This window comes from Stegostoma tigrinum, chromosome 4 (assembly GCF_030684315.1).
Source record: "Stegostoma tigrinum isolate sSteTig4 chromosome 4, sSteTig4.hap1, whole genome shotgun sequence".
Taxonomy (NCBI): domain Eukaryota; kingdom Metazoa; phylum Chordata; class Chondrichthyes; order Orectolobiformes; family Stegostomatidae; genus Stegostoma; species Stegostoma tigrinum.
The window spans coordinates 82,198,893-82,217,347 of NC_081357.1; the positions used below are offsets into that span (position 1 = coordinate 82,198,893).

Genomic DNA, 18,455 nt, shown 5'->3' on the forward strand with positions numbered 1-18,455 from the left:
CTTACGTTTCCTCTTTTTTGAAGTCTACTTTCAGCTTCCTTTCTAACTCCCTATATTCTGCTTTTAGGGCATCATCTCTTTTTTTTTCAAACTACGTCATTGATACTAATGTACATCACAGTCACTGGCTGTTCACGCTCCTTCTCCAGGATGCCAAGATACATCATTGACCCTAGCGCTAGGGAGGCAACATGCCATTCTGTCGTCTCATTTGTAAGCACAGAAACACATATCTATTCCCCTCACAATTGAATCTCCTACAATTACTGCATTTGGTGCCACAAGTTTGGCTTTTGCTTTCCCCTGAGAAGCCATTCTGTTCAACAATATCCAAAGCAGTCTGTGTTTCAGGGGAATGGCCACAGGGAATTCTTGCACTGTCTGCCTAGCCCCTTCACTCAGCCTGGCGGTCACCCTTTGTCTTTCTGCCTGCAATGTGACCACCTCTCTGTACATGCTATTCATGATTTCCTTAGCTTTGCAAATGCTCCATTGCTGCTACAGCTCTGAAAGACAGGCTTCCAGGAGCTGCCTGCACACTTTTGTTTCCAGGCACTGGAATTGTGATCAGCTTCCCATAGGCCAGGAGGAAGACACCATAGGTTTGAGCTCTCTTGCCATGAGTTACACCTCTGAATCAAACCTTTTGGAAGATGCTGAATATCAAGTAATATTATTTCGCTGGTGTCTTTCGTTTCTACTCCTTGTTCCTGCAGAATACCGACCTCTAAAATGATAAATCACAGAAAGATCAAACTAGAAGCGATAAAACTTGTAAATAATTACGTGACCTTACCTGCTACTGACAATTCAGCTCTCTCCCTTGCAGCCTCTACTACTGCAGTAGAGTAATACCACTGTGTTTTCCTGTGATGTTACCCTTCTTCCTAAAGGGCGGCATGTTGACTCAGTGCTTAGCACTGCAACCTCACAGCGCCAGGGACCTGGGTTCGATTCTAGCCTCGGGCAACTGTCTGTGGGGAGTTTGCACATTCTCCCTATGTCTGCTTGGATTTTCTCTGGGTGCTCTGGTTTCCTCCCTCAGTCCAAAGATGTGCAGGCTAGGTGGATCAGCCATGCTAAATTGCCCATAGTGTTCGGGGATGCGTGGGTTATAGGGGGATGGGGATGGGGATGGGGATGGGGATGGGGATGGGGATGGTCCAAGGGGCAGTGTGGACTTGTTGGGCCGAAGGGCCTGTTCCACACTGTAGGGAACATAGTTTAAAAAAAGCAACTGCAAGGATTCTCTTCCCAGACTGCTTCAAGGCGATGCTGACTGCGAGGACATCCTTGTAGAATGTAGAACATAGACCACTACAGCACAGTACAGGCCCTTCGGCCCTCGATGTTGCGCCAACCTGTGAAACCAAACTGAAGCTCATCTAACCTACACTATTCCATTATTATCCATATGTTTATCAGATGACCATTTAAATGCCCTTAAACTTGGCGAGTGAAACTTGTAGACTGCTTCACTCTGTTCTTCATCTGTGATGATACTTTTCCCAAGCTCCTTCACAGCCATGCTAATGCATTCAAACCCAGTGACGACATGCATGTATTTTGCATTAACATCCTTAGAAGGAGGAGTTTTAATAATGTGACATGATTCCTGAGTAGGCTGTTAACAAGATGTCTTCTTCGCTCATGGTCAAAACCTATTGTTTGTTGTACAGATAGATTGTGGGCCATAAGCACCTTTATAAGCATGTTGAGTTTTGTTAGCTCTTTGTTATCCAGATTCGGCTAGGAGATACATCATTTATTATTTTGTGTTCTTGATTTCAGAGCACACACAACTCAATGTGTAGATTCCAGGACAATAGTGTTGATGCTCTGTCCTAATTGCTAACTGTATCTTTCCAGAAACTGTAGTCAACTTGCAGCATGTGATCAGCCATGTCTTAGTCCAGCACAGTCCATTTTAAAATTAAACTGTTTTATAAAAAAGCTTCTATGAACTCTTTCAGGTTTAATAGGCCTGATATTCAGTAACAACAAAGAACATCTCCCTAATATCAAATAATTTTTCATTGCTCAAAAACTGGAGCTGGATGTTGATCTGTACACCATGGCAGCACCCAGTTTTAAATAACAAAAATTCATAGAAATAAAGAGTTGGGAGGCCATGTTGTGGCTGTTCAGGACACCATTTTTGGATTGCTGTGAGCAATTCTGGTCCTCCTGCTACGGAAGGGTGTTGTGAATTTTGAAAGGGTTCAGAAAAGATGTACAAGGATGTTATCAGCACTGGAGGGGTTTGTGCTACAGGGAGAGGCTGAATTGACTGGGGCTATTTTCTCTGGAGCATCAGAGGCTGAGGGGTGACCTTATAGAAGTTTATAAAATCATGAGAGGCATGGGAGTAGGGTAATTAGGTTCAGACTTTTCTGCAGGGTGAGGGAGTCCAAAACTAGATAGTATATGTTTAAGGTGAGAGGGGAAAGATTTAAAAGGGATCGAAGGGGCAACTTTTTTACTCAGAGAGTAGTGCGTATACGGAATGAGTTTCCAGAGGAAGTTGTGGAGGCTGGTACAGTTACAACATTTAAAAGGCATCTGGATGCGATTGTGAATAGGAAGGGTTTAGAGGGATATGGGCCAAATGCTGGCAAATTGGACAAGATTTATTTAGGATACCTAGTTGTCTTGGACAAGTTGGACTGAGCAGTCTATTTCCGTGTTGTGTATCTCTATGACTCTACGAATCTATTCCAAAATTGCCAAATACAATAATATGAATTATCATATTTAGACAGTTAAGGTTCTGCCTACAGATCTTATTTGCCTCGATATTTTTGCATCAGTAGATGTTAACCCAGTTTGCTAAGTATTCTCACATGTTACATACTTACAAATTTGCTTTAATGGATGTGAACATCTAGCGAGATAAATGTCACATAACCTTCACTAGATCACAAAATGTGAGGCTGGATGAACACAGCAGGCCAAGCAGCATCTCAGGAGCACAAAAGCTGACGTTTCGGGCCTAGACCCTTCATCAGAGAGGGGGATGGGGGGAGGGAACTGGAATAAATAGGGAGAGAGGGGGAGGCGGACCGAAGATGGAGAGTAAAGAAGATAGGTGGAGAGGGTGTAGGTGGGGAGGTAGGGAGGGGATAGGTCAGTCCAGGGAAGACGGACAGGTCAAGGAGGTGGGATGAGGTTAGTAGGTAGCTGGGGGTGCGGCTTGGGGTGGGAGGAAGGGATGGGTGAGAGGAAGAACCGGTTAGGGAGGCAGAGACAGGTTGGACTGGTTTTGGGATGCAGTGGGTGGGGGGGAAGAGCTGGGCTGGTTGTGTGGTGCAGTGGGGGGAGGGGATGAACTGGGCTGGTTGAGGGATGCAGTGGGGGAAGGGGAGATTTTGAAACTGGTGAAGTCCACATTGATACCATATGGCTGCAGGGTTCCCAGGCGGAATATGAGTTGCTGTTCCTGCAACCTTCGGGTGGCATCATGGTGGCAGTGCAGGAGGCCCATGATGGACATGTCATCAAGAGAATGGGAGGGGGAGTGGAAATGGTTTGCGACTGGGAGGTGCAGTTGTTTGTTGCGAACTGAGCGGAGGTGTTCTGCAAAGCGGTCCCCAAGCCTCCGCTTGGTTTCCCCAATGTAGAGAAAGCCGCACCGGGTACAGTGGATGCAGTATACCACATTGGCAGATGTGCAGGTGAACCTCTGCTTAATGTGGAATGTCATCTTGGGGCCTGGGATGGGGGTGAGGGAGGAGGTGTGGGGACAAGTGTAGCATTTCCTGCGGTTGCAGGGGAAGGTGCCGGGTGTGGTGGGGTTGGAGGGCAGTGTGGAGCGAACAAGGGAGTCACGGAGAGAGTGGTCTCTCCGGAAAGCAGACAGGGGTGGGGATGGAAAAATGTCTTGGGTGGTGGGGTCGGATTGTAAATGGCGGAAGTGTCGGAGGATAATGCGTTGTATCCGGAGGTTGGTAGGGTGGTGTGTGAGAACGAGGGGGATCCTCTTGGGGCGGTTGTGGCGGGGGCGGGGTGTGAGGGATGTGTCGCGGGAAATGCGGGAGACGCGGTCAAGGGCGTTCTCAATCACCGTGGGGGGGAAGTTGCGGTCCTTAAAGAACTTGGACATCTGGGATGTGCGGGAGTGGAATGTCTTATCGTGGGAGCAGATGCGGCGGAGGCGGAGGAATTGGGAATAGGGGATGGAATTTTTGCAGGAGGGTGGGTGGGAGGAGGTGTATTCTAGGTAGCTGTGGGAGTCGGTGGGCTTGTAATGGACATCAGTTACAAGCTGGTTGCCTGAGATGGAGACTGAGAGGTCCAGGAAGGTGAGGGATGTGCTGGAGATGGCCCAGGTGAACTGAAGGTTGGGGTGGAAGGTGTTGGTGAAGTGGATGAACTGTTCGAGCTCCTCTGGGGAGCAAGAGGCGGCGCCGATACAGTCATCAATGTACCGGAGGAAGAGGTGGGGTTTGGGGCCTGTGTAGGTGCGGAAGATGGACTGTTCCACGTAACCTACAAAGAGGCACCCCTGTCTGCTTTCCGGAGAGACCACTCTCTCCGTGACTCCCTTGTTCGCTCCACACTGCCCTCCAACCCCACCACACCCGGCACCTTCCCCTGCAACCGCAGGAAATGCTACACTTGTCCCCACACCTCCTCCCTCACCCCCATCCCAGGCCCCAAGATGACATTCCACATTAAGCAGAGGTTCACCTGCACATCTGCCAATGTGGTATACTGCATCCACTGTACCCGGTGCGGCTTTCTCTACATTGGGGAAACCAAGCGGAGGCTTGGGGACCGCTTTGCAGAACACCTCCGCTCAGTTCGCAACAAACAACTGCACCTCCCAGTCGCAAACCATTTCCACTCCCCCTCCCATTCTCTTGATGACATGTCCATCATGGGCCTCCTGCACTGCCACCATGATGCCACCCGAAGGTTGCAGGAACAGCAACTCATATTCCGCCTGGGAACCCTGCAGCCATATGGTATCAATGTGGACTTCACCAGTTTCAAAATCTCCCCTTCCCCCACTGCATCCCTCAACCAGCCCAGTTCATCCCCTCCCCCCACTGCACCACACAACCAGCCCAGCTCTTCCCCCCCACCCACTGCATCCCAAAACCAGTCCAACCTGTCTCTGCCTCCCTAACCGGTTCTTCCTCTCACCCATCCCTTCCTCCCACCCCAAGCCGCACCCCCAGCTACCTACTAACCTCATCCCACCTCCTTGACCTGTCCGTCTTCCCTGGACTGACCTATCCCCTCCCTACCTCCCCACCTACACCCTCTCCACCTATCTTCTTTACTCTCCATCTTCGGTCCGCCTCCCCCTCTCTCCCTATTTATTCCAGTTCCCTCCCCCCATCCCCCTCTCTGATGAAGGGTCTAGGCCCGAAACGTCAGCTTTTGTGCTCCTGAGATGCTGCTTGGCCTGCTGTGTTCATCCAGCCTCACATTTTATTATCTTGGAATCTCCAGCATCTGCAGTTCCCATTATCTCTCTTCACTAGATCACTTTGTTTTCCTTAGTTAACTGATCAATTTAACTTATTCATTGAAATTATGTATTTTAATCTATATATAAAAGGGGCTTTTATATCATCTAGTTTTCACCCTGCAAATAGGATTACACCATCTGCTTCAGAGACTCAAAGACCAAAGTCCCTTCCGAGATTGAATGAACCTCAAGCAAAATCTGAAGTTACTTTTGATTCACAAAGTAGCGTCCGCACAAGTATACAGTGACAGCAAGAAAATCCATTACGTCCTAAAAATCCTTATTTTCAGGAGGTGAAAGGATGCAATACCGTACCATTCGTGTTTGAGCACTTGTACCTATCTGTGCACGTTAAATCCAAAAGCGCTCAGTTTCCTGGAAGCCAATCACGTACTTGTTGGCAGGTAGGGAGCTTGTAAAACATTTATTTTCCCATTTAAGTCTACAATCAAAACTACGGAAAAATAGAGTGCTATGGTTTTTAACGGGTAGATAATAATGTTGAATCTGAATTTTATTATTCACGAAGTATTTCCCTGAAGGGTTTCTTTTAAATTTTACTTTCAAGAGTTGCACTGTTTCTATATTATGTGATTCAGTCATTCGATCTCATGCTCCTGTTCCAAAGTCTTTGAAAGCACTCTCTATTTAGCCCATCTCTTGCTCTTTCCCCATTATCTGCACTATTTTCACATTTCAAGTATTTATTAAATCCCCTTTTTGAAGTTATCATGCAATCCGCTTCCAACACCCTTCCAAGCAGTGTATTTCAGATCACAACTCATTTTGTTATCAATTAAATTGCTTCATTACTCTCTACTTTATTCACAATTACCTCTAACCATCAATATACAAATATATTAATTAGCAGCAGCAGCAAGTCACTCCACCCTTTGAACTTGCTCTGGCATTCACAATAAGAACATGGGTAATCTGATTATTCCAACTCTCAATGACTTTTCGCGAATTTGTCTCTTCCTCTGCCTTAAATACGTGTCCATCAATTACTGACCAGTGGGAATAGTTTCTCCCAAACAACTCTTACAAACACATTCATTACTTTGGACAACTCTTTTAAATCTCCACTTCACCTTAAGAAATGTTTAGAACACAGAGGGGGCCATTCAGCTCATTGAGTCTCTGTCAGTCAACAAAGATCTGACTGCACTAATCCCATTTTCCAGCTTTTGACCCACAGCTTGATGGCTAAAACTGAATATCTAAAAACTGCTAATTGTTCCCAGAGATTGTGACTCAATTACCTTATCCAGGCAGTGGATTCTAGATTCCCATCAGACAATCAGTAAAATAAATATTCAACTGACCTCTGAACTTTCCACCTCTTACCTTAAATGTATGCCCCCTAATTATTCATACCTCTTACTAATGGAAAAAGTACCTTTCTATCCCTCCACTCAGTTCACAACAAACAACTGCACCTCCCAGTCGCAAACCATTTCCACTCCCCCTCCCATTCTCTAGATGACATGTCCATCATGGGCCTCCTGCAGTGCCACAATGATGCCACCCGAAGGTTGCAGGAACAGCAACTCATATTCCGCCTGGGAACCCTGCAGCCATATGGTATCAATGTGGACTTCACCAGTTTCAAAATCTCCCCTTCCCCTACTGCATCCCTAAACCAGCCCAGTTCGTCCCCTCCCCCCACCCTGCACCACACAACCAGCCCAGCTCTTCCCCCCCACCCACTGCATCCCAAAACCAGTCCAACCTGTCTCTGCCTCCCTAACCGGTTCTTCCTCTCACCCATCCCTTCCTCCCACCCCAAGCCGCCCCCCAGCCACCTACTAACCTCATCCCACCTCCTTGACCTGTCCGTCTTCCCTGGACTGACCTATCCCCTCCCTACCTCCCCACCTACACTCTCTCCACCTATCTTCTTTACTCTCCATCTTCGGTCCGCCTCCCCCTCTCTCCCTATTTATTCCAGTTCCCTCTCCCCATCCCCCTCTCTGATGAAGGGTCTAGGCCCGAAACGTCAGCTTTTGTGCTCCTGAGATGCTGCTTGGCCTGCTGTGTTCATCCAGCCTCACATTTTATTACCTTTCTATCTATCTTGGATACATGCCTCGTAAGGTTATACATGGGTATCAGGTCCCTTCCCAACCTTCACCGCTCCAAAAATAAACAACTCCAAACCATCCAATCTTTGCTCATAGTTCATAGCTCATAGTTCAGATTCTCGAGCCCAGGCAGCATTTCAGTAAATCTCCTTTGCATCCTCTCTAGTACAGTTTCATCCTTCCTTTGATGTGGTGACTAAAACTGGGTGAAGTATTTCTGTTGTAGCCTAACCAGCATTTTGTATACTTCCTGCACAATATTCCTGTTCTTCTATTCTATGCCTCAAATAATAAATGTAAGCATTCATACCTTTGTAATCACCATATCTGCCCTGCTATATTCAGGGATGTGTGGATATGTGCTCCAAGGTCCCATCTGATCTTCCAATACTTTCTAGGGAACTACTATTCACAGTGCAATCCCTTGCCATATTAGCCCTCACTAAGTACATTATCTCACACATTTCTGGGCTGTGTTCCATTTGCCACTGCTCCATCCATCTGACCAGCCCACTGATACTCTTCTGCAGTTTACAGTTATCCTCTTCATTATTCACTAACTTTCAAATTTTTTGTACTATCCACAGACTTTTGATCAAACTACATTTAAGTCCAAACCATTAAGGTACACCACAGTCAGTAAGGCTCCAGCACTGAACCCTTCATCATCCACGTACAGAAAAGCCTTGACCTGCAAGCCTCCACTGCATGGAATAATCATTCTTCCTGACGGACTCAGCAAAAACTTTATACATCACACAAATAGGGCAGGACAGAATGGGTAGCCATGCTTGACTTTGGATCTAATCAGACAGCTTTCTTATTCCCATCAGTTGATTCAGGCTGCACTATTGATGGTGTAGAGCAGTTGGATACAATTGCGAATTCCCTCCCCAAAGCCCATTTTGAACACAACTCAGCCGGTAAGGCGTTGCTTCTGGGGGTTTTATTCTTTTCTTAGGACTTGAGGGCCTTGGTCAGCTTATCCAGAAGTCACAGATGATCCAATGTGTTGTCAAGAACAAGAACAACTGGACAGCCATGCTGTCTGGCAAAAGAGGATTTGCTGAACCTCAGGATGTCAGTTGAGGTGACATTCACAAGCCATTTTCTTCCTACAGGTTACTAGGCACAGAACATGCCATGAGGACCTTCTGGAAGAATAAATGCAAGCACGTCTCATCCTACTCCATGATGTGTACCCTAGACCGGAAGACCTGGAGCCATCCAAGGCAAGATCAAGGCTTGCTGGCTCTTCACCTACTAGAGATTCTCCTTGACATCAACGCCTATCATCTACAGCAAGAGTAGGTTCTGCATCATTTCTGGAGTTTGGACAGGTTTCCCCATCTCACTCTTGCCTTTTGAATACCTTAAAGGATAAAAAAAATCTTGATTATTTCCCACCAGCCTGCTGGAGACTAAAACAGGGCCTTCACCTGTTCTTCAACCAGTGTAATCTTTCTGAGCTCTTCAATGTTTTCTGGGGTCAACAGTTTCACATTCAGCTTCCACATTCCCTTGCTGGCATCCTGGTCATCCTATTGGTGACTTTCAGCCAGCAGCAGATGTGGTCAGAGAAGAAAACCAGCTAGACGTCGGTGGATCTGACCGATAACATGCAGGACACATGCAAGAAATCTATCATTGAGCTGATAAACCTGGTCAAGGCCAGATGGGTCTATCTATACTGTTCTCTGTCTGCAGGGGTGCTGAAGACGCCGTGCAGCTTGACAGCTTTAACAGTTTTGATGAGGAATCTGGACATGGTATCCAGTTTGGTGCCAGCCCCTCTGGATTGTCCATCTGAATTAATGATGCAGCCTGAATGCCCGGAGTTGTGATGTGCTATGTACCCCTTGGGCAGCACAGTGGCTCAGTGGTTATTACTGCTGCCTCACAGCAGCAGGTACGTGGATTCAACTACACCTTTGGGCGCCAGTCTGCATACAGTTTGCACATTCTCCCTGTGTCTATGTGGGTTTCCACCGAGTGCTCTGGTTTCCTCCCACTGTTCAAAGGTGTGCAGGCTAGGCACATTGGCCATGCTAAATTGGACACAGTGTTCAGGGTGTGTAGATTAGGTGCTTTAGCTATGGTAAATGCAAGGTTAAAGGTGGGGGATGGTCCTGGGCGGGATGCTGTTTGCAGGGTCAGTATGGATTTGTTTGGCCAAATGGCCTGTTTCCACACTGTAGGGATTCTATGATTTGCACAGACATCACTAGCAGCAGTGGGAGCTGCTGCATTGGCCAGCCAATCATTCTTTAGCACCGGGACATGCATGTTAATTATTCTCAGGGAAACCTTTCTGTACATGTCACCTGTTACAAGGAGGCACCCGCCCACCACCTCCTTAACCATGGAGGAGGCGGTTGCCTCCTAGTAGCAGAATACCATGGCCAGAAAAATGACAACCGTTTCCCCCAACCAACTTGAAGGCCCTTGGGCCCCAAACCCAATCATTTCCTGTAGCTTCTGAGATACGGTATTCTACACTCCTGCAGAAATAAGAGATCTGCTCAGATGCTGGCCAGGTAAGCCAACACAGAAGCACATTACTTAGAGGATTTAATTCTACACAAGTTCGTAGCGGCAATGTTAAAACCCATTTTGAGATTTTATAGAATTATTTTAAATTAATTATTCTTTTAATTTATAGAATTACCTGTGGACCCCAATGTTTGTTCACCCACGGTCATGTTACCGGGGTAGTCCCTGCATCTCCGTGGTGTGGGCGAACAAATGGACACCTTCAACGCTGAGGTTGCTGTCCTGTTCCTCCTTGGGGACACTGCCCTGATCCAGGGTCATTGGGGCAAAAACAAAGCCAGGAAGTTCCGGTTCTGAGTCCAACGGAGGGTCTGTCATGCTTTGCTCCTTATTTGAAGTGCAGCTGCTCCCAGTTGCCTGCGGTGGGTATTGCTTGGATCCTGACCACTAGAGGTTGGGCTTCAACTTGCGACATCTAGCCTTTCCTGCTTGGTGGATGCTCAGCTCCTTCTCTCCCATGGTGCTGCGCCTCTTTTTTTGTTTGTGACCATCATTCTGCACATCATCATCATCACAGCAGCTTCTGGCGTATCTATCATGCAGCTGCGTATCTATCATGCAGCTGCCTCTTTCTGTTTTGCTGTGGGCCCATGGGGACCCAAGCTTTCCTTTTCCATTTGTTTCTCACTGGTATCCACACTCCCACCTTCTTCATTTCCTTCTCCTCCTCCACTGACTCAGTCTGTTCTGGTGGAGATTAGGTCAGTTGCTGTCGGTTCTCCCTGACTATCTTTTCCTCTTCTCTGGCCTGTCCCTCATTCTGGGTGGTCTGTGTTTCAGTTTTCTTGCTGGAGGGTGAAACCGTGTTGTCTTATGGCCTGCTTCCCCACAAAGGTTGTAACTCTTGGACTCCTTGCAGTCCATAGTCAGGTGCCCCTCCAATTTGCAAATCCTGCAGACATTCAGTTTGCAATCTGCTGCCATGACCTAGCGGAGGTTGGCACACTCTAAGTTGCCCCGTCTATATCAGATAGCCTTGGTTCCCATCAATCATAAAGCTTGAGAACCGGTGGAGGATGTTTCCACTAGCAACCACCTTCAGGGTCACCTTGACCTGCCACTTGCTGGTCCAGATTCCAAGCGGGTCCATTATGTTTGCACTCCCTCCTTAATCTGTACGAACCCGCCTAGGGACACCAGGGTATCTGATAATGAAGATTCTCAGCTCAGATTCTTCCTGGGAGAACCACCTTCTGGATTGTGGTGTCTCCCCTACAGGTAAGGATAAAACTATGAGAATCATGGAATCCATAGAAGAATTCCTACAATGTGGAATCAGGGCATTCAGCCCAACAAGTCCACGCCAACTCTCCATACAGCATCCCATCCATACTCACCTCCTTACCTTATCCCTGTAACCCTGCATTTCCAATGCCTCATCCACGTCATTGGTCAATCCACCAACCCTGCATATCTGTGGACTGGAGGAGAAAACCAGAATAAACCCACACAGGCACAGGAGAATGTGCAAACTCCACACACAACAGTCACTCAAGGCTAGAATTGAACGTGGTTTCCAGCCACAGTGAGGCAGCAGGGCTAACCACTGAGCCACCCTGCCACACGTTAACATTTGGTTCTGGTCATGCTAATTGCTTGTCACAGGTCTCTCACTAGATGCTGACTGCCTTTCATATGGCTCTCACTTCACCTGCCCCTCTCAGCGATGCTGATTGCCAGTCACAATACCCTTACCTTGCACTCATCTCAGTGATGCTAGCTACCTGTAGCAAGGTTCTCAACTCACTCGCTCATCTTGGTGATGCTGGCTGCCGTTCACTGCATCGTCACCCATCTGATCCTCCCAGCAATGACCGTCTGTCACAGAGTCTCCCACCACCTGCAGTCAATAATGCTGACTGTCTGTCACATGATCCTCACCTCACCTGCCCATCACAATGAAGCTGACTATCAGAAGGTTCTCACATAATCAACTTCCTGCAGGGATGATGACTGTATGTCACGCTGCCCTCACTTTGGTACTCACTGCCTATCACTAATCAGCTGCTTCCCTCAGTGACTTCTTTAATTTCAAAAATATACTTTATTCATAAAAATATCTTCATACACATACAGCAGTTTGGGTGATATAAGACTCCGTGTTAGGCAGTCATTGCTGAAAGGATTGGGTGAGTAACAACTCAGAATTTGGCCGCCAACATCACTGAGATGAGCAAGATGTATGTTGTTTATCTGACACACAGTTCTCACCTTGAACACTCCTCTCAGTGTTGACTGTGTGTCATAGGGTCCACACCTCACCACTCATCTCAGTGATGCTGACTGCCTATAAGAGGGTCCTTACCTTGACCACTGCTCTCAATGATAACTGCCTGTTCCAGAGGCCTCACTTCACCCACTGTCACTGATGCTGACTGCCTATCACGATCCTCACATAAGCCATTGCATTCAGTGATGCTGGCTGCCCTCACATATCCATCATAACTTTGAAAACAAATTCCTCCATTTATAAAGCTGTGATTCATATGTATTTTTCAATAGCCTCATAAACCTGTCCTGCCTTCCCCAAATACACCAGGTTTCCCTGCTCTCACTGAACCTTTTAAAGTCAACTAATCTGTCTTGCCGCTCCTAATTTTTTCTTACAGTATGATTTATTTCACACTATTCCATGTTAAGATTAATCCGTCATTTGCCTGCCCATTGTCTATGTTTACCCAAAGTCGATTTATTTCTTCCTGTGTACTTGTTTTTCAAGCTTTGGGTGATCAAACTTTAAAATGATGACCTATTACTCAAACATGGCCTTTGAGATGGATCATAAATAGTAGTGATCCCAGTACTAAGTTAGGGTCATCACTTTGTACATCACCAGTCTCTGCTCTTAGCTTCACAGCCGATTTGTATTTGCGCTGCCATTATCCTTTCAATCCCATGGGATTCAAATCTGCATAAAAGTGTATTTTTGGTACTTAATCATTTGCTTCCTGAAAGTTCATTCTCCCTTAACTGTTGATTTTCAACAACACTTTTTTGCTACCTCATTGCGAAACACAATTGGGTGTGTCAAACATAATTTGCTTTTCACAAATCCATGTTGGCTGGCACAAGTCTTTACCAAGTCACTGAGTCAGAATGCACAGAAACAGACCCTTCGTTCAAACCACTACAGGCCGAACATAATCTCAAACTAAATTAGTCCCATCTGCTTGGTTCTGGCCCATATCCCTCCAAACCTTTTCTATTCATATATCTAGCCAAATGTCTTTTCACGGTTGGAATTGTACCCGCATCCAGCACTTTCTCAGGGAGTTCATTCTGCCCACGAACCACTCTCTGTGTAAAAAAATTTGCCCCTCATGTTATTTTTAAATCTCTCTCCTCTCAGTTTAAAAATATACCCCTAGGCTTGAAATTCCCCCATCCTAGGGAAAAGACAACTGCCGTTAACTCTATCTATACCCAAACTTCTATAAGGTCGCCCCTCAACCTGCTACTTTCCAGGGAAAAGGGTCAAACCTTCCATACTCAGCAACATCCTGGCAAATCTCTTCCAAACGTTCATCAGTTTAATAATATCCTTCCCGTCACTGGCAACCAGAACTGGTCACAGTATTCCAGAAGAAGCTTCACCAGTATATTTTCTGACATTCAGCCAACTGCCAAAAGTTGCTGAGTTCTTCCCTCTCCCCAGTTTGGAACAAGGTGTGACATTTGCAATCCTGCCATTTTCCACCTTTATTTCACTCAGCAATCTGCGATGTTTCACCTCCAGATCTACTTAAACCTTCTGAGTCACACCTCTGCCAATGTCCTAATTATTAATGAACCAGGAAATTGTAAAGAATGTAAACTGAATGCATTTAACTCAATGTTGGACAACCAATGTTGGACACGCCTTCACCACAAACAAGGCTCTCCAGAGAGACTACTAACTCATTTAGAGTATATTTTTAAGAGAACTCTGCCTGGAAGTATATCGCCAACATTGGACCATAAAATATACTGCTTTGAGTGAAACCTGGTCAAAGGGAGGTGGTGTTATTCTGCTGGTTCACATCCTTTAAATATATTTCTGACACAGAAGCAATGAACATCAAATCCAGAAATCCCCCACCCATGATTTAAGAATTTCCCTCCCTCTGGTAAGAGACTTTCTTAGTATTCACTGAAACATGGAACAATCAAATTTGAGATTGAAAAAGAGTGACAGCTTAACTTCCATTTAAAATAAATGAAGATGCTGGGGCACAGGGTACATTGTCCAGTTTGGTAACTGTTACTGTGCTGTGTCTTTTTGACGTAAAACGAAATGATATTGTGAAATATCATGTGTCAACTGTAAGTATGTAATGGCAGATGAGTTATAATAGAATAGAAACCCTACAGTGTGGAAGCAGACCCATCAGCCCATTTACTACACACTGAAGAGCATCCCAACCAGTCCCAACCCATACAACCCTGCATTTCCCATGGCTAACCTACCTAACCTACTTATCCCTGGGCACTGTAAGCAATTTACAGAATCATACCATTCTTACAGAAAACAGGCACTTCAGCCCAACAAGTCTGCACCAACCCTCAGAGCACCATCCCCCCCAAGCTCATCACCCATAACTCACCTAATCTACACATCCCTGATCAACTTGGGCAATTTAGCATGGTCAATCTACCTAACCTGCACATCTTTGGACTGTGGGAAGAAACCAGAACATTCACAGGAAACCCACACAGACACAAGCAGAATGTGCAAACTCCTCACAGTCATACGAGGGTCGAATCAAACTATGGTCCCTGGTGCTGTGAGGCAGCAGTGCTAACCACTGAGCCACCAGGCCTCCCTAATTTGTTTTTTTGTTAGCTGAAAACAAACTTCCTCTGCTGATAACCGCTTAACATTATTCAATAAACAAAACATTTAGAATGGTCAAGGTTTCTTATGTTTACTCAGTACTGATCGCCCAATGGACAGCATCCTGACCAGCATATCACGGTCCATCATCAGGCTTTTGAGCTTCAATTAAAACAATCAATATTTCCATAGCGGTCTTTAATGTAATTAAACATCCTAAGGCACTTATAGAAGGATTATAAAACTAAATATGACACTCAGCCAAATAAGGCAATCTTAGGTCAGATGTTCAAAGGCTTGCTCAAACATGATGTTTTAAGGAAGGTCACGGACGAAGAAAGTGACATTGAACGTCAGAGAGATGTAGCAAGGAAATTCCAGAGCTTGAGGCCAAGGCAACGGTAGTTGCAGTCACTAAAACTGAAGCAGTAAATTCTGCCCATTGAGAGAAATCAGAAATTCAGCAACCCCCAGGAGGAGGTAACAGTGGCACTAGCAGAACATTGACGAGCAATGTCAGATGAACTATCAACTGCCATCAGGGAACTTTAACCAACATCAGCAATAGGACTGACCAGGATGCCTACCCACTGACTGGGCAGCTAATTTAAATTCATAAAGTCAATGTTGAGCCAGGCCGTTAGCATTTTACCAATGGTGGATCTGCCAGTCCAGCCAGTCAGTCATACTCTGCCTGAAATGTATACAGCATGGTACACTGTGTACCAGGAGAGTTCCAATGCAAGCATTCTCACAGGCTCACATATTCCGGCTGGTTACTTCTAGAAACACTGAGCATAAACTAGTCCATATGAAAGTATAAAACAATGACCTAATGAATATCATTAGCTGTACAACTCTTATATCAATAATTTTCACTGTAATCTAACTGTATTACCACTCCATCTTACTCACAGCTAAAAATAAAACAGAGCTTGAGGACAGTGGCACCTTTCCCCAGAACTCCAATTCAACACACAGCAGGCTTGGCAATGACAGGTTTAGTGACATAACAGGTCGCCTTTGTAGCCAATCACTGCAGAATCACCATCTGCAATCCAAACAGTGACTTCAGGAGCGGCACCAGGATTTGGTGGGTGTGTTGAAAAGATCAGTCTGGTAAATTCAGAAATAAAAAGTATTGTGCAATGAACATCTGTGATATCATTTTGTGAGGTTTATGAAATTCAATGCTCAGATCTCATGACATATTTACAGTGGAAAGACAAAGCTTTTCTTAAACGGGCAACAACATCATTCCTGAGAGTTGCTTAATTGATGCCTATGAGATGTTATTGGGACAACATTCCATTGATTTCTATATTGTCTATAAATTAATGCTTTTTATCTGCTTACACAGAGGTATGCAGTCACTGCCTTATAAGTTCATGCCTGATTAGAATGAGGTGTAAAACTTTGTAAATCCTTACCTTCCTACAACTAGGTAGAAAGACACTGCCTTCAGCTTCCTGCCCGAATAGAATTAGGTGTAAAACTCTGTAAGTCTTTATCTTCCTGCACAGGGGTATGTGGAAACTGTCTCAAATAAGATTAGGTGGGCAGCGTTTGTAAAGGTGTGAGACTTCTGAGATCCTGTAAAGAATGTAACTTCTGTTTCTTCTAAAAGGGGCCAGGGCACCAACTTTTGTTCAAGCCAGACACTTCAGCAGCTTGAAATTACATTCTGTCACTTTGGCAACTTGAAATTGCTTCGTGCCACTAGCAGTCTCTTCACGAACGATCGATACTGTATCCTGCTCTCTATGTTTTCGATGTCGTAATTGTTTGTGTATCATGTCAGTGTCCAATGTAGTGAATGTTTCATGTATCATGCCCTTGTGAGATGTAATGCTTTATGTATTATGCACTCGATAAGGTATAAAAAGCGGGGACTGTCAGCTGCTCAGGGAGAATCACTTACGAGACTCTGTACTCTATCCTGGGTTGAGAACAGTGATCCTCCACAGCTTGTACTTGCTTTGTAATAAAGGATTTGTGGTTTTCTAAACAGGTCAGTATCTTGTCATTGCATCAAGTCCATGGGGGTCTCCGAAAACAAACCTAACACCTAGAATCAATGAAAGATGCAATAGGAAGACAGAGAAAACTGATGGACTCCCAAGCTTGCTTCCCAGTTCTAGCCATCCACAGCTCAGTCTCCATAACCACTTCTTGCTTGTTCACTACCCCTATCCATCCTGTCCTTAGTTCACCCTTCTGTCACCTCCAGTTGCCAACTCCCTCCCGAACATCCAGCCCCAAATCAGCACTTACCCCCCATCCACATTTAATCTTGACACTATTTTGACTGAATCTGAAAGCGTATTTATAAAGGTTATAAATTTAATGGTTAAATATTGCTATAAACAGAATTCAGGTGACAAACAAGGAGGTCTGTATACATGCTATATCTTTAACGAAGATAAAGCAAAGTATGCTATGGCACTGTCATTCCCCAACAAAAGCAACATCAAAAGCAAAGTACTTTTGGAGCTGGAGGCTTGTCAATTGGACACAGAGGAAGATTTGGGCAATTTATAATGTTTATGCCTCTCATGTATCAAATGTTTATATCAGCTTTGAAAAATGTTACAGAGATGGATAATTTTTTTAATGGAAGGTTATTTCAAGGAATTTAATAGATTATTTATATGAAAGAATTGAAATTTCCATTTGGAAATTTGAATTCCTAATTTCACAAGTACAATAACACATGGGAACAGAAGTAAGCCATTCAGTCCAATGATTCTGCTCTGCCATTCAATGAGAACATGGCTGATCTGATTATCCTGAACTCCTCTTTTCCCTACAGCCCTTGATTTCCTTACTGGTTAAATATCTGGACATCTCAGTCTTAAATATACTTAATAACCCAGTCACATTCAGAACTGAAGAATGGTAACTGGTTTTAAATGTCAACTATTTTCTCTTCACAGATGCTGCCAGACCTGCTGAGTTTCTCCAGTTTGTTTTTGTTCCTACTGTTCTATTTTTTTTTCTATTTAAATAAGCTAAAGCTTTTCTTTCTGCCAAAATGCATAACCTTACAAGTTTCCACATTTACATTCTATCTGTGAAGTTTTCACCTACTTGCTCAACCTGTCTATATCTCTCTGCAGACTTTCTGTGCTATGCTCATGCTTGCCTTCCCAACGTTAAAGTCATCTGCAAACTTGACTATAGTACATTCACTTCCCACGAAAATCGTTAATATTCATTGTTAATAATTATGGCCTGGCACTGATCTATGTGACACTCTATTATTTACAGGTTCACATCCTAAATATTTTTCCCTCATCCAGACTCTGTTTTCAACGAGGCAGCCAATCCTCTGTCCAAACTAATAAACTACCTGCAACGTCATGAGGTATTATCTACAATCTAAACATCATCTGCTTCCCCTCTATCTATCCTGCTTGATAGCAGCAGAAAGCTGGATAAAGTCTTTTCATGAGTTTGTTAAGTTGCAGGGACTTAAAGAAAGTCTCCACTCTACCTTTGTTTCTGCCTTTATCATGTCGATATC

General features: G+C 45.0%; 1 protein-coding gene across 4 annotated transcripts in view; it reads right to left on the minus strand.

Annotated features, from left to right (window-relative positions):
* LOC125452394 (regulating synaptic membrane exocytosis protein 1-like) overlaps nucleotides 1–18,455 on the minus strand; it is a 596,477-nt gene that overhangs the window by 505,363 nt on the left and 72,659 nt on the right. The window contains exon 2 of one of the 4 annotated variants that reach the window (XM_059645489.1): nucleotides 11,454–11,537. The exons of the other annotated variants lie outside the window; for them this stretch is intronic. Coding sequence (XP_059501472.1) covers nucleotides 11,454–11,537 — 84 coding nt within the window. The remainder of the gene's footprint in view (nucleotides 1–11,453; nucleotides 11,538–18,455) is intronic. 4 annotated transcript variants of the gene reach the window in all.